This window comes from Pistacia vera, unplaced genomic scaffold, assembly GCF_008641045.1.
Source record: "Pistacia vera cultivar Batoury unplaced genomic scaffold, PisVer_v2 Contig223, whole genome shotgun sequence".
NCBI classification, from domain to species: domain Eukaryota; kingdom Viridiplantae; phylum Streptophyta; class Magnoliopsida; order Sapindales; family Anacardiaceae; genus Pistacia; species Pistacia vera.
The window spans coordinates 3089663-3106932 of record NW_022196028.1 but is presented as its reverse complement, the minus strand read 5'-3'; the positions used below and the strand labels follow the sequence as shown (position 1 = coordinate 3106932).

The following is a 17270-nucleotide window of genomic DNA, read 5'->3' as shown; positions in this document are numbered from 1 at the left end:
TATCTACAGATGTTAACACCATCATATCCTCCATGTTGGACAAAAACTAAAAAAAAAACTGTAGAGAAAGAGCTAAACTGATAACCGCAGAAACATCCATTGACAACTAGACTACTACTACCATAAATTAACAGGAATCAAGAATATTGCGTGAAATAAAATCATATCAATAGTACATACTATCCAAAAAAGAAAAAGAGTGCAAACCCCGAAGTTAAACACTAACAAAAGCAATTCCAAGTTTTCAAGATCTCACATCAGTCACAACATTCTCCGCAAAAATGGTATCTCCTAAACTATGAAAACTCACTCAGATAATCCTCAAGCTCGCCAACCACTCACAATGAGAAAAACACATTTCCACAAGAATGAAGGAATTTCAGAAATAAAAATCAAATCTATAGATTGACAGAATAGTTAAAACGTTCAGGTGCTAGAGAACCATGAGAACAAATTATGTCCTATAAAAATTACACTCCGTCCAACATCATTGTTCTAGCACTCAATGCAGAAAAAACCAGCAAGACACCATGAAAAGTCTCAAGGGATACCTCTGGTTAGGCGTGCAAATGAGCTAAGCTCAGCCAAATTAGATAGCTTATCAATTTAAGTTGAGTAAGAGATAATGAGCACAAACAATTGAGTTTCAAATTTTAAAATCAACACCATTTGCAAAGGACTTGAAATAAGCTCAAGCTCAAGTCTTATTTATTTAATTAAATATCAAGCCACTTTGAGTGCAATGTCAAGCTCATATTGCAGCTCAATATGAAGATTCGGAAATATAAATTTATATTAGTTACATTGAACAAATAGATGAAAGGTTTTGTTTTAAGTGTGTGTGCATAAATATATATATAGCGGCAGGTTCAAGGCACATTTTTTTTACACAAATTATGATATAGTTTTTGAGATATTGAATCAAGATACTTTCAATGGCTCAGATTCAATGCATCTTGAAAATGACACAACTAAGACGCAACCTCAATCGTTCAAATGCATCAACCAAATTACTGAAAAATTGTGTCAAAACTTGTGTTAAAAATACGAGGTTCTTTATATATATAGGGGAAGGTTCAAGCACACCAATTTTTTTCCATAAATTATGACACAGTGTTTAGACCATTCAAATGCACTTCGAAAATGACACAATTTATATTCAAATGCTTTACTCTAATGGCTTAAAAATTGTGTCAGAACTTGTGCCAAAAGGAAAAACAGGGTTCTTGAACCTTACCCATCTATATAAGCTGCATTTAAGAAATACACTCAATACGTCATGTATTCTTAGATCAAGCTCAGCTCACATGTTAAAAGATTGATATGAACCCATAAGGGTGAGATAAAAGCTAAATATACTGCCTCCAAGTACCATCCTTGCTGCTAACAGTTACAGGGAAAAATCAAGAAGGGCTGAACAGTTACAAAGATGGTTCCAAAATTCAACTCAGTAGATCAAATATGAAAGGTAAAAAGAAAAATAAAAGGAAAAACCCTTGTTGCCATAGATTATTCAATCCACATGCATGAAAACTTATGTATCATGGTTCAAGAGAAATCATTTATACTACTAAAATTCAATATCACACCTTTTCTAATACAAATATTTAATTCTAAGATTTTATTATTACGAAAAAAGATATCACTTAACAATATGAATTCCAATCTGTTCCTAGGTGCTTGCATGCTGTACAAATCAAGCTGGGGTACAATTAAAAGGAAAACTATAAGTGGTTAGGATTTTGAATCTGGAAAGTAAAGATTTAATCTTAATATATTATATACACTTTCAAACATGTACAATAAGGCAATTGTATGCTTAGAACATTTACTTCCAAACCTTGATAGCCCCATCTCTACTGCTTGATATGAGGAGTCTCTGGTTCAGCTTGACAGAAGCCAAAGAAAGAATGGAGTCACGGTGACAACCAGCAGAATCAGTGGCAGCAGCCGCAAGAACTGCTTTTGCTGTCAACTTGGTTGTTAGCGGTTGCCTCTTTCTCTCCTGTTTGCAAGAGAAATGATTAAATGTTAGTATTACAAATTCTAGTGATAAATATGGCTCTTCACGGTTTTCCTTTTGCATTAACTTGATTGTTAATGATTGTCTATTTAAACTTTTCAGCCATCAGATTATAAACTTAAGGAAAAGATGCAGCAAACAATCTCCTATAGCTCACTCCGCAACTCAGAACAGAAACAAGACTTGAAAGAATCTGTCAGAGGGAATCGGATGAAATTTAAGAGGCAAGAATAGTTTGAAATCACAAGTTCTCCAATGAGCTCCAGGACACCCCATTTTCCATTTTATTGTGCTAATTCTGCTGAGTGAAAATAATAGAGATTGAAAAAATTTGTGCAGAGGACACAAGATAATAGCTGAGAGGGAAGCATAAATTTGAAACAGGTATAAAGTGTGACAACTCGTTGTCCATTTAATTGTGCTAACAATTATACAAGCTTAGTTTTCTCTCCTACGGAAAAATGGACAGTCAATTCTACCAAATTATCTGATCTTACTTTCAGCACAAAGATAAAATCAAACAACCCAGTCTTTCAATATTATGATACCCCATGTAAAGACTGTAGATCCACCTTGCCCTATCTTTCAAAGAGGGGATATACCATACTAATGCAACAAAAGTTAGCAAGTTCGAAGGCAAAAACAGTAATTATCCAACTGATATACCTGTACAACTTGCACCCCAGAGCTCGATCGTATTTCATAGAAATCATCATTTCCAACCCCCTTCAAATTTGGCCCACAGATACAGTAACTTCTGTCAGGGCTGCAATATAAGGCACAAATGTCAATTAAACCACAACTGTATTCAGATGACCAAGCAAATGAAAATATAAATCAAACTAGCACCTGCAGTGGTCCCATCGACGAATCTTCAAGTCTGTACCCCCAGTTAACAAGTCACCCCCAGGTAAAGGAAGTAATGTTCGAACACCAGGTAGACGAGGGGGAGGTTCATTCAGCTCATCAACTCTATACTTGGGATTGACATTCCGTCGCAGATCTGGTTTAGGATTTGACTTGCTGGACGGCCTTGCAAAGGCCCAAGGCAAATCAGAAGTTTCAGCCTCACCATCATAATTGGCCACTCTCAAGACCTAAAAAGGAAAGTTTAAACATTAAAAAATCAACTCAACTATGTTGGTTGATCAGTAATAAGATAATGAAAATACAGATATACCAAAGTGGTCCTTCCAGCTATGCAGTTACAAGATGAGTTTGTGTTACCAGATATAAATCACCACCGCTTTTTCACTCTAAGAGAAAAAGACGATGTGAGTACTCAATCAAACATCTCTTCCATTACACAGTACCACTAGATAAGACTTCTTCTGAAATTTTATTAAAGGTGATAATACATGTTATGCTGTTCACTTCAGTTTCTTCAACCCCTTACCCCTTTTTTATTATTGGTAAGTTCTTCAGGATATAATGAAGAGGGGGATCTAATCCAGGTAAAAGTATTCAGTTAAATTATTTTTAAGTCACAGTAGAAATCTTAAATTGTCATATGCAAAATATTTTAAGAAAATGTCAAAGGATTCAGAAACTCTCAGTGACCATGAGATGTCCTGTTTTTAGAAATGGTGCCAGATACTTTTCAATTTTCTGTTGACAATCAATCCACTGTTTCAAATTTCCTCCCCAAAAAAAAGCTTTTGTCCCATTTTCGTGGGCTGTGTTTAAACTATACTACCTAATTTATGATGTTAACAGGATCATTGGGACTCCTAAACTATTTAGTGCCATCTTATCTACATTTTACAACAAAAAGCAAATCAAAATGTACCTGGTGGCAGCTCCCATTTTCTGCATTCCAAAGTGAAACTTCATTGCAACCCGCAGCAGCATATATAAGAGGTCTTGCACTAGTAGATAGAGAGGTATTTGCAGGAGGAACAAAAAGGCACATTTTCTCTATAGGGCATACAACAGAATACTGCCATGAGTTCACAGGTATAAGGAACCTCAGATCCCAAAGAGTGAGCACACCCCTAGAAGATCCTGACACAAACCAATTTCCAGAAGGACCTGTCACCAGAGAAGATATGTAGCCTTCCTCAGGAATTGCTTTTAATGTCCATGCATGTGAATTTAATCTTGCATCCCACAGATGTATCCCACAACTTTGAGTACTGTACATAAACATCTGACTGGCACAATTATCAGCATTGTAGTTTACAAGGGTAACTATGGCACCTTCCTTGGTATCCTTCTTTTTTATATCAGCAATACCTGAATACTTTTCAACAACATTACCAAGACCTCTGGAGATGTGATCCACAGAAAACATATGTATCATGCCATCACATGCTCCAACAACAACTTGAGTCGAATTCCGAAGCATTATAGAGCACAAAGCTCGGCTTCCCTCTAAGTGATAAGTTAGCCTTGATCTAAATGAAATGTCCTTTTCTAACTTCCTTGAATCCCACACCTTGACAGTGGAATCATCAGATGCACTCACAAAAAAGCTATGATCATTTGAAATTGCAATGTCATTGACAGCAGAGCGATGCTCTTGGAGGTGTGCAACCAGCACTCCACGAGGTTTCCAGCCTGAATCTGAAATTGATGATGTTTGTGCAAAAGATGGCAAACCCATAAGATCAGAAGGAGAAGAAGCATCCTCCCCAGATATAGAACTCCCTTTTATTGTGCTAGATATCCCCATCTCTTGAAATTTACTGTTCACGTATGTAGTTTGATCATTTTCCCTGCCTTCTGGTTCATGTACTACTCTATAGAACTGTTTAGAACCATTACTAATGCTAAATGAGCCTGAAACAAGCTTAGGCACAGGAACTGAACTGGCCAAGCTAAAAGATTTATTCAGTGGATCCATCCATGGCATGGATGATGAACTGATTCCTAGGGAGTTAACATGCAAGGAAGAATCAGAAGCTGCAGGGAAAACTGCCCGCTTGTCCATAGTAAAGGAGTATAGAGGTATGCCTTCCGATGATTTATCACATAAGAGGCTATTTGCACCACTGACCTGTTGAGACATAAAGCCTGGGAATTGAAATTTCTCTGAGCATAGAGGATCCCGAATGTCAACCATGCTAGAAGCATGATACACAAAATTTCCCATACTTCTCAGCTTAGCCTTATCATCATCGTCGTCATCATCATCATCATTATCATCACCATCATGGCTTTTACTCAACTCAGACCGTTTTGAGGCATTGACTGCCATCCTTTGACCCTCTATACTTGGTTGCTTGTCAGGCCAGTACTTCATTGAATTTAAATCCATTGCCCCTCTCTTGAGTAAATCCACAGTTTCCTGTTGTTTAGATTGTGCAGATGAATTATACCATATCTTTCTCTGCCTCTCTAACATGTCAGAACTCCGAGCATTTTCTAACACTTGATAGAAAACCTCTCTAGACACTGGAGGTTTTAAACAAGAAAGAAGAGCTTTCACAGAAGCTAAAGATGCTGGTTGTCTGCAGAGGAAAGGGCGTATAACTGGGGCAAGGAATACATAGGAATCTACCGCACCCAAGCTCTCACTGCTAGCAGCAATGAAAGTCACAGCTGACCTTCTCACCCATTGACTAGGAAAACATAACAATTGAAATGCACGCTCTATCATCTCAAGAAGTATCCTCTTCCGAAGAAAACCACCTTTGCACAGAATAGCCAAACAATCCAATGCATTGACAATGACAGCCTCTGTTGCATCACTTAATGCCTGCTCAATGTAAGGTAACAGATATTCCTCCACACTTCTTTCACCCACAAAGAAGCAGACATACACAATCTGGCCATAAAATACAGCCCTTAATTGCTCATCTCGATCATTAAGAAAAGCAGGAAGGATGGGTAACAGAAAGTCATTACTCTGTCTCTGGCCAAAAAAGCAACAAAGGTTGCCAATATCCTGAAGGAGCGCTCTACGGATATTAGGAGTTTGCTTAGGACCCATTACAAGTTCTTGAACAACCTCAGCTATGGACTTTCTTAGCTGTGCAAGCTGAGAATCAACATTTAATCTCTGCAATTGTCCAGATGTCTCATTAGAGGATGCCAGTGATTTATGTGGTGAACTCAATTTGTCAAGAACACCTGCTTCACTCAAGCTTATTGAGTGAACCAGGAACCCATAGGCAGTAAGTGCCAGCTTAGCTATGTTGCTGGCATAACATATTCTCACACTTTCCTCTGGATCATCAGGAAGCATGGAAAGCATTGGAAGGATATACTCTGGAAAAATTTTAGCATCACTAGGAGGAAAATCCCGGACTAAAGGCAAAATATCACACAAAGTTTCCAATGCAGCACTACGAACAATTGCAGCTGGATCAGAAAGCATTGCAATAACATATGGAAGAACACGCTGCAAGCGATCTTCATCATCAATATATAATGAAGAAGACTTCAGTAAGAGTACAGCCCTCCTTCTCATGTGAGGAAGCTTAACATTGCGTATGCAGGAACAGAGCAGAGATGCAATAAGAACCATTCCTTCACATTTCACACTATCTTCAGGTAATGGTAAAAAGGTCCTGCCAAAGGTGTCCGATTGGCTGTCATACTCCGACATCAATGAATTTAAATCATTCATTGTAATCTTTTTCAGGAATGGATGAAAGTTTCTCCTAAATGCATCAGAAGTGCTTTGAAGAAGCTCGCCAGCAGAATGCACACCACCATTTCTGGGATCTTGACAATTCTGCACATCCTTCAGCATAGGTTTCGCACTAGAATAGTGATGGCTTTGTTTACCATCTCCAAGCAGGGTACTAATATCACCAAGTCTGAACCTGTTCTGGACTATACCTTTCTCCATCTTTTCTGTCTTCCCAAAAAAGTCATTTTGAAAGTTCAACTTCTGTTTTACAACTCTCTCTTGTGACTCTTTAACAGTAGCAATTGATGGTGTTCCAAGTCCACTAACTGTCTCATCACTTGATTTATTGCCCACCATCTGCTTAAGTATCTCAGGGAAAACACTCTGGCACATCTCAACCTGCAAAAGGAAAGAATAAGTAGTGGGAAATACAAAGTTTAAAGCACAACTTTAGAAAGTTGTTTACCCTTGTATCAGAATGACGAGCATTCCAGCAGCAGTAGAAATTATGCAAAAACGGTGAGAAATACATTGGAAACACAACAGCTGCATAATTCTGCATGTAGCTTTCAGCTGAAAATCGCGATTCTGGTTCCAGTTGAATCATATGAAGTATCATCTTGCGGATTCCAGAATCTGGGATCTGCAAGCACAGGGCATATGAATTGACGAAAAGATTATCGAGCATAAATGACAATAAACATGAAAACAATTCAAAAAATTCTAGTAATCTTCAATAGAGTAATCATTTATAAAGCCATGCACAGACCATAAGTGATGGCAGGAAAAAAAAAAAAAAAGGGAAAAATGGGCATATTCTCAGTTACACTTTAACAAAATCAAATGTCCAAATAGAGGTGTGTAGTTCAAGTAAGATAGGATTTTCTTGAGTTTAATACTGATTAAACATGACTAGATAGTACAAATTAATTTTTAAAAAAAAAAGAACAGAGTTAAGAAAATAGAGTGGAGGAGGGAGCAGGGATGTAAAGAGGAGAAAATGCATACCTTTTCAAGATGTTGGCTGGGATCATACTGCCCTCTGCGATAAGCAAGCAGCTGAGAGAGTTCAAACAGGGGCTGACCCTCAAGGAAAAGCTCTGCAATTACACACCTTAAATAGTTGCAATACAAGTACAGATCATTAGTTCATGAAAAACCACAAAACATACAAAAGTATCACTTTTCGCAAAAATATTATGTAATTAAATTTGCTAGAAGAAACAAATTATGTAATACCAGCTTCCATTTTAATTTTATAAAAATTAAAAAAGAAAATTTTCTTTCATTAATGCAACAAAAATAGGTCAATAAAACCAATGAAAAGTACAAACTGTTTTCAAGGAGCAAGCCTATGTTCTACTTTTGGTGAGAAAATAACAACAAATTGGTGAGATTATTATTCAAGTCAGTACTAATAAAATTAACTTCTCTATCTTTAAATATAACTTTTACATAGCTCTTCTTCTCTCACTCTTGTTTTAATACTTTGTCTTTTAATATATAACTAATACAAATGAACTAGATTAGTCCTCTGGAACAGAAATCTGTAAGACTCTTAATTAAGATTGCTTTATGTTTCTCCTAAAAAAGATTGTGGAATATAGAAACATCTAGTTCCAGTACCATAAATTACAGCCAATTAAACAGTAGCCTACAAACTTTGTTCAGCAGAAATTTAAAAAAAAATGAACAAGGAAAATGCTAAAGAAAAAGAAGAAGAAGTCAAAAATTGCATAATGCACTTCTACATTCTCGATATCAAGATATCTTTCCACATCATAATTTAAATACAATATATAGCACTAAGACATCGACGCTAATACTTTTAACACTCACCCTACAGCAAAGATATCCATAGATGGCTTTAAAGGAGCATCTTGTGCGACTTGCATCTCACCTCCATGCTCATAAAATCTCTAAAAAATCAAGGGAGAATTCAACTACACTGTCAATACATATACTACATAACAATTACATTACAAGATGAGAAGATTTGTTAAAGTTTTTGCCACAAAAGTTAACTAAATCCATATTTAACACAATAAGATTTTTCAATACAAGACTAATTAAAACTCCATCCCTTTCTTCCATAAGAAACAACAAACTAATAATTGAAACTGCATCACTTGATTTCAACCATAAATGATTTGAAAAATCCAAGCAGAAGACTATAACTACACCAAACACAAGCCATTCTTCAAGAAAAATGTTACGTAAATCATAATCTAAAAGGCAATGCACAAATCACAAGATACTGAGTCACTGCATAAACTAAAATTTTAAGAAAATAGGTCATGGTCCAAAAATAGTAATTGATTTGACATGCCCCCTACTGGAAAAAAAAGAAAAATAAATAACAACCACAACCAGCGATAAGATCATAACCATAAACATAACCTATTATAATTTATTTAATATTGTTGTGGGGTTCAAACCAAAGACCATCTGGTCAGCTTTGCTCTAATACCATATTAAGTTAACACTTGACCTAAAAGCTTAGGATGACAAGTAAGAACATAAAAATAGAAATTTAGTTCTAATAGAAGACATATAAAGATAATTAGAGGTAGAAGTAAATATACCGGGCAGTCAACTGCCATGGTAGACAGTTTTCATAGAATCAAATAGAAAACGATTTATGGTTATGAACAATAAAAAAGAGGCAAAAATGAAATGATTAAGAAAGTAATATTCCATAAACTCTTTATCCACACAAATTAACAACTACACCTCCACTATGAATATACCACTTCTACAAAGACATCTACTGTTTGAAAGTGCCAACTATAAAAAAAAAAATTTGTCAACCACACAGATTGCTGCATTGATATGCAACAGAAAAGTAAAGAGAATTAGAAAGCATATTGTTGGTATTAATCCACCAAATGTCCCTGCAAAATGTGTACAACATGAATTTCCATAATCTAAAGCCAAGGTTGTATATCAAACCCTAAGAACTGATGGGGCCTGTACACTGTGAAATATTAATGAATAAAACTGGTAGAGTAACCTTGCTATTTTCTTTTTCAGAATAAGCTTTCAAAGATTGACTTGCAGCAAGAATTTAATTTGCATTACTACGACTGAAGATTATATAGACCACTTATGATTCTAAAACCTCACAATTCCAGTTCTAATACAATTGACGAACAACTTGTACGTTAAAACCCAAAACCTTGATATACATGAGCAAAAGAAAAGCAGAAAAAGAAGCTTCATATATAAATGCTAAGTTTCACCACATATCATCAACTCATTGATGGCTCATAACAAGCATTCATGTAGAACGGAAATATCATAGACAGTATATTTAACGTGGTAATATATCAATGAAATGAACGGAAACTAAAAACCAACCTCTGGAGCAAGATAACAAAGCCTTCTTCCTCCAGTATCAAAAAAGAATGAGAAATCTGAAGGGTCGTCATAAGGAATGTATGTGGGTTTAAATGACGCAAAGTCAGCAAGATAAAGCCAATTCCAGGAAGTGACCAGCACATTCTCACACTTTATATCACCTAGAAAATTAAAGTTCATCACAAATCAACCATCACAATAACATTATATAAATTTCCTCCACTAAACTTACCATGACAAATCCCATGCTCATGGCACTGTTTTACTGCAAGAAGTAACTGCATTATGACAAAAATGTAGAATTTTCAGTGGAATTCTGCTGGTAATAGTTATAATTAACAAAGAAAGAGAGATATAAAGAGAAAATGGGAGATAAGTACCTGAAAAGCCAACCATTTCTTCTCCACAAGACTGAGAAAAGGTCTAGTACTTAACCGGTCATGAAGATTATTAAAAAAATACTGTCTCAATAAGTATGCAGCCTTGTCTGTTTCTTGCCAAAACTGCAAGAGCACACTAAAAATGAGAAATTTAAAGAAATATCCTCTATTTAATTTTGCCTAGAATAGACAATGGCATGAAAATCCAGCAAAGTTAAAAATAAAATAAACACAGCTATCCTAATTCTTTTATCATTCATCAAATACTCGTAAAATTCTACCATCTTAGCTTTACGCCGGTTCCACCAAGACCTTGAAGTCGATAAAGTAAATCTGTCACTACCACAGTCACAATTCTAAGATCCAAAATCCTTAACATTACTCTTTTTGAGTTTTCTCAGCAACCAAACACAAAATTAAAAGGCACTAGTTTAAACCTACCAATATTACTCAACAGAATTTAAAAAAAAAAAATTATCTAAAACCAAACCATGTTAAACTCAAATTCTCAAATTCGCTTTTTCTTAGAAACAAACAAAAAAAATCAAACGGAGTTGTTTTAATAAAGTAAGAGATGACAAAGAATTGGACCTGGAAGGGCCAGACATGAGGGTGGTCAATAACACGGAAGGTTTCCTTGATGTGAGCGAGTCGGCGTTCGTACTCTCTGAGATCGATGTAGTCACCACGCTTGAAATACACCTTCACCAGGACCAAGCCTTCATCGTGCTTGCACTGAATCGACTTAAAGAATCGGCCACGTCCCAATACCTCTTTCAGAACCAAATTGTATGAGGAAGGCAGGTCGTGCAGGTAATACTCCGACGCCGATACTTGCGTCGTTCGCGCGATCTTGTTGCCCATTTTTATTTTTCTTTTTCTTTTCTCTTTGTTCTCTCAATTAAATTACATTTGTTTTTGTTTGAATTTCTAAAGAGGCTTCGTCTGTCTAAAGAAAAAAAAAAGGGGCTTTTCTCTTTTCCGATTTCTTAACGATTGAAAGGGTGGAGCCGGTTTTTAAAGACAAAAGTGAAATTTTAATTGCTTATGTTTGTTTTATTTAAAAGGGATATAAGGGAAAACGCAAGCCCCCGTTAATTTAACCATTGCTTATCATTTTTTTATTATATTTAAAAATTTACTTTTTAATCCAACTTAATTAATATGTGACTGTTACATTGTTTACTTTTTTTTTTTTTTTTGAAAGACAAATTTTAGTGTTATAATATCTTAACCCATTTTAAAAGAAAAGAATTTCCATCTATTTAAATTTTATTTCTGTATTAAGCATTGCTCTTATAAACTTGTTCGGGCACTTTAGCATGTATTTTTTATTTTATTTTTATAACTAACTATCTTACGCATGCTTCAATTAATCTCTCAGGACCTTAGAACTACTAATCGAATAAAAGTTTTAGTGACTACTTTATTAGCAATCGAGGAAGGAGTCAAACTCAGAGTCTCTTGAGTAATAGTGTAATACACTCAAAAGTCTTTATTAAACCACTCAACCATCAAGAGGTAATTCACTAAACACATATCTTATTGTTAAGACAAATTATTAAAACTAATGAATTTCCTTTTTAAATTATATTTACAGTGGTATTATTTCTTTTCACAAGTCTTATTATTGTTTAAATTTATTAGAAAAAATGAACTTAAAATATAAGTTATAATTTGTTTTAAAATTACCCCTATTCTTTAAACATTAACTATCTAATTGGATTAACATCTTTTATCCATCACCGTTATTTCATAAGACCAACTTGATAGGTGGAAGAATCCCTGGACTTAAGTATCACACTTGACAGGTGTGAGATCCTGATGTGGGATCCTAGCATTGCACCCCCGACAGTAACCTTTTATCCCTTTGAGTGGTTTCACTCACCTATCAGTTATTCGATGCAATACCTCTTGAGCACACTACACCTTAATCAAGCATATAAGTAGCCCTCTCTGTAGCCCAACTCTCAACGAAAAACATCTATGTTAAAACTCAAGCTCATGGAAGAGTCCAACCCAAAAAATAGGTCTGATAAATGGGAGAGCACTAGGCTTAAGTAACACACTTTATGAGTGTGAGATCCCGATGTGGGATCCTACCAGAACACATGTATGATTTACGCATCTCTAATAAAATGAAATTTAAAACAAAATTTCTTATGAAAAACTGAAGCAATTGAATTTGCTACTTGTCGAGATCTTTACTTTAAGGCTCAATTTGGAGTGATAATGTTGCCCACCATTTAGCCATGCAGACTTAACTCAAAAGTCAAAACCGGTAATAGTTAATAATTATTCTGATTCTTTTATTACGGTGTTTCATAAATTAAATTTAAATACACTAATCAAAGTTGCTTGTGGGGGAAAAAAATTCGTAACATATCTGTAGATAGTAAGTTGTTTGTTGAAGATAGTTTTATGATTAAATTGCAAATCGTGTTTCGATTATTTTGGTATAAATAGTGTTATCGAACTTATAGTTATTCTAATAACAGTGACCAACGGCGATTAACTTATCAGAATTTTGACCAATAAAATAATATTCTGGTAAGAGTTTGATGAGACAGTAGATTTACGTATTCTAATCATTCCATATAGATTCGACAATTGTGGTCTACCATTTTTGTGGATTTTTTATTATATATATATATATTAAATACCTCAACTAATTTTTAAGATCTATTAGATACTACATAAATTTAATATTTTAAAAATAAACCAATTAATCCATTCCCAACAAACTTTAAATTAAGGGAATTTTTTTTTATGGATCCATATAAATCACACTGAAACTGAGCATTTTATTGTTAATTCATGGGGAAACATCTTTAAGCAGCAACAAATCCTCAATAGTTTGAATAAGTTTTGTTGAATCTCAACCCAAAAAGCAGCTGATTTGATTATCACATTATCTGATCAGTGAATTTTTCACCAGCACTCCTAATTTTGATCTACTGAGATAAAATCCGAACAGCAATCAAGTAAGACAATAACAACTAATTCCCTTTATAGAAATTCCAGAAAACAAAGTTTTTATTCTAATCCGAAACCATAATATATATACATCACATCAGCCGATAAGTAGAATAGCTAAACGACAATAACGATGATGACCCAACAATCATCTTGATGAAAATCAAACGGCCACGGCGACGGTCTCTTCTGGTTCTGGATCTTCATAGTTTGGATCTTTAACATCCACAACCTCTTTGGCGAAACCGATCTCAGCCTTCGAATAGCCATCACCGGACCACGTCCACTTTCCTCCACGACCTCCTTTCTTGGGCGATCCTCTCAAGCCAGTGCCAGATTTTTTGTCCATCTTCACCTCTGTTAATTTTCCGTTTACCTTAACAGTTCCCATGTGGCTTTTCTCTGCCTTCCCCATTCTCACTCTCGCCTCTCTTTATCTTATCAACTGAATTATTAATGTGTAATGGCCAATGGGTCGAGATTTGCCGCGTTTTATATAGAGGAGAAATGGTCTGAACCCATGATCGGTCTGTTATGCTGTGATTCGTGGACCCTGCTGAGTGGATAAGGACAACATTTATTTTCATTTTTATTTTGTGAGAGAATAGTTGCTCTCTCGTACGCGCCATGGGAGACTGCATGAATCAGAGACGCAATTTGGCATCAAATTTCCTTCACCGTGCACGTGGCAAAAATATTTGATCATCAGTACGGAGTTTGGATCTTTCGAAATTTGATTTGCGGTAATTTGATTTAATTATTTTAAGACATTTACCTCTTCAACTTCAAAAAACAGATACCTTATTTCCGTGATCGATCTAAAATAATTTCTTTCATGAAATACTTAAAAAAATTGTGTTAAATACTCTCATTAACCGGTTTTTTTTTCCTAAATTAAATTGTAAATATAAATAATATATATCCAAATAAAAATTAAATATTCATACGTATCAATTGACCACTATCACAATACATTAAAATTGATGCAAATGAAAGTCTGGAATGAATATTTTTTTATTTAAATATATAAATATTATTTTTATTTTTATTTAATATATATATTTGTAAAACCGGTTTCGATTAACTGTTTTTTTTTTTCTGAATCGAAAATCCAATTTTTGAATTTTTCGAACCATAACAGAACCGTTTTTTCGGTTAACCGGTTTTCGGTTCAGTTTTTACATTTTTTAACACCCCTAGTATTAATAACATCATATCAATTTAATATACATAGAGGTTATGTTAATTAATTGATTCATCATTTAGAACAAAAAATTGAGATAAATACTATTATCATTTATGTACAATTTATCCAAATCATCTATATTTAAAAGAAAGCTTATGATGTGTAAGAATATAAATGAAAATAGTTATTCTGTGAATTAGTTTTGCATTAGAATGGAATACGAAAATGAGAAACATAAAAAAAGAAGCCCTGCAGTAAACTAGGAAATTATTTCAATCTTATCTTAAATGGAATGCTTTGATCCATTCTTTTATTATTGTTGCATAAGTTTGTATTTTTGGTCTTCTTCATTTTGGAGATGAACTCCGAAATTACCAAAAATAAAATAAAAGTGAAAAAAAAAATCATTGTATATTTTAATGTAAGATATGAGATATATAGTTTCAATATTGAGGATTAAATATGCAAACATAGTTTTTCTCAACATATTTGCTTAAGACTCTTGGGTGTATTACTCAAGAAGTCATAAATTCGAATCTCCATAACTATTAATAAGGGGTAATCACTGGAAGTTCATCTGACTGTTAATTTCAGAGTCTCGAAGACTAGTTGAAGTGTGCACAAGCTAGTCTGGACACTCTCAGATACTAAAAAATTAAAACAATGTTACTCTCTTCAAAATACTCTTATAATTATAAGCCATTTAAATTTTAGGATCAGTTACCAAATTTGATAAATATAAAAATTTAATTGTTTATGAGAAAACTTCCTAGTTAGAATTGTATATTTACGAGTCAACTAGTTTTAAAGAACCATGAAAAAATCTAATAAATAAAAGCAATTTAGCAGTTTAATGATTTAATCTTGACTCTTGAATAGTTGGTCAATTGACTTGAGGGACAAGCACACGCACAACAGCCAACGGGACGGCTGCCTTGCCGTGTTTCCCAAACCCAAATACGTGGTTGACAAACACCCCAATGGAGCATGATAGCTACTACCAGTCTACCACTCACCCTTATTATTATTATTATTATTAGTTTTAAAGCATATTATTAATAATAAACAGTTACATCCTAATAAGTTCGAAATATCTACTTTATAATACAATGCTAGCCAATATTTATCCAAGTAAAACAGTAATAACTTTTTTTTTTTTTTTTAAGTAGTGTCATATATTTCAAGTTTTAAATCTTTACAAATTATGGATCACATATTTTATATTTATCAAAATTAAAATTTATGTATTGAATTATTTTTTGCAAATAAACTCATCTATTTGTGATTGCTGGATGTTGATTTCGCTATGTAAAGTTTCCGATACCTTAACATGGTAAGTATCGATTCTTAGCGTTATTCCAATAATTGTGCTTAATCCACTTCCACGACCTCGAATACCACTTTATTCTAATTATCTATTTGCATGATCTTTGTGCATGACATTATTCATATTACATAAAATTGACATGTAACCTCATTATTGTAAAGTTATATTTGGACCTTCTTATATGATCACTGGTATGTATGATGTTATTATTGAAATTTTATTTTAATCCATCAATTGATTGTACCTATTAACAGTAGCGGATCCAGAAATTTCTTTTAGGGTAGGCTAAAATAAAAATTTATTATACATTACTATTTTTGTCCATTAATATTTTTATTAGGGTGGGCCAAAATATATAAATTATACATATTAATATTAAAAAAAAAAAATTTGAGGGTGGGCCATGTGGCTGGATCCGCCACTGCCTATTAATATTGTATTGAGTTCATGTTATATATATTGTTTTATTATTTTGGATAGAGTTTTGAGAATAATATTAGGTTGTTGAATAGGGGAGTATTCTGAGGTAAAATTTAAAAATTTATAAAAAAACCTCATAGATTTGCTAATTTAACTAAACACCCCAATATATAAAATTTTTGTAAGATGACAAAAACACCCCCACCACCCGTAGTGCCAGATTTCAACCACCACTGCTGGAATCTAGCCGTAAAATTGCGTAATGACACATACCGTTCAGATCTGGCTGGTATAGCGTCAATATGACATTTTCCAACCAGATTCACCATAGATTTGACCGAAAAATGCCAGGTCTATGGCCAGATGCGACCATCAACGGCCACAAAAGTCCATTTTTGGTTGTCAACGACAGTTAGATCTGCCATTTTCTGGCCAAATCTATTGTGGATCTAGCCGAAAAAGGCCAGATCGGTGAATAATCGGCCAGTTTAGATCGTGGTGTAGGCCGTTGTGATAGATTTTAGCTACCACTGATGGTGGTTGCCAGAATCTGGCAAGTAAGGGGTGTTTTTGTTAATTTAAATTTTTTTCTAGGGGTATTTATGAAATTAATAAACTTAAAAGGTCTAAAAATAATTAAAAGATATAGTAATATTTATCAAATAATGTGCCAAACAAAATTTAGGGAATAAGATTAAGAATATGGGTAAAAATATGGAACCAAACGGTCCAAACGCACTCAAGAATATTATGATTATAATTATATAAAAAATTCATATTTACATCTCGAATAAATCACACTATTAATAACATTTTTCTTTGGTAGCCTGAGAATCAAGCTAATTTTACTATTAACTTCTTTTCCAATTTACCAAAGAATAAATAATAAAAAAAAAAATTTCCAGTGGCTATATAATTGCTGAGATGTCAACACGCCATGGGGCGACCAATAGAGCTGAAAAGAATTGGATTCGCTAAAAGCCCAGTTAAGTTAAAACGAGAAGGAAGTATCAATGAAT

The 17270-nt window shown here is 34.1% G+C and overlaps 1 protein-coding gene across 1 annotated transcript; it reads right to left on the bottom strand.

The window, feature by feature from the left end:
* Positions 1-1606: 1606 nt before the first annotated feature.
* LOC116130580 (serine/threonine-protein kinase VPS15) lies at positions 1607-11269 on the bottom strand. The gene is made up of 11 exons (XM_031416295.1): positions 10934-11269; positions 10343-10465; positions 10195-10240; positions 9963-10123; positions 8442-8521; positions 7611-7716; positions 7069-7245; positions 3813-7001; positions 2873-3120; positions 2690-2789; positions 1607-2005 (listed from the first exon to the last, which is right to left on the bottom strand). Exons 1-11 carry the CDS (start codon positions 11204-11206, stop codon positions 1829-1831), a joined length of 4680 nt encoding a protein of 1559 aa, XP_031272155.1. The 5' UTR covers positions 11207-11269; the 3' UTR covers positions 1607-1828.
* Positions 11270-17270: the final 6001 nt, after the last annotated feature.

Coding starts and splice junctions, on each gene's coding strand:
- LOC116130580 (XM_031416295.1), bottom strand. CDS start 11,206: ATGGGCAACAAGATCGCGCGAACGACGCAAGTATCGGCGTCGGAGTAT. Junction 10,466..10,933: donor CTCATGTCTGGCCCTTCCAG/GTCCAATTCTTT, acceptor GTGCTCTTGCAG/TTTTGGCAAGAAACAGACAA. Junction 7,246..7,610: donor CCAGCCAACATCTTGAAAAG/GTATGCATTTTC, acceptor CTGTGCTTGCAG/ATCCCAGATTCTGGAATCCG.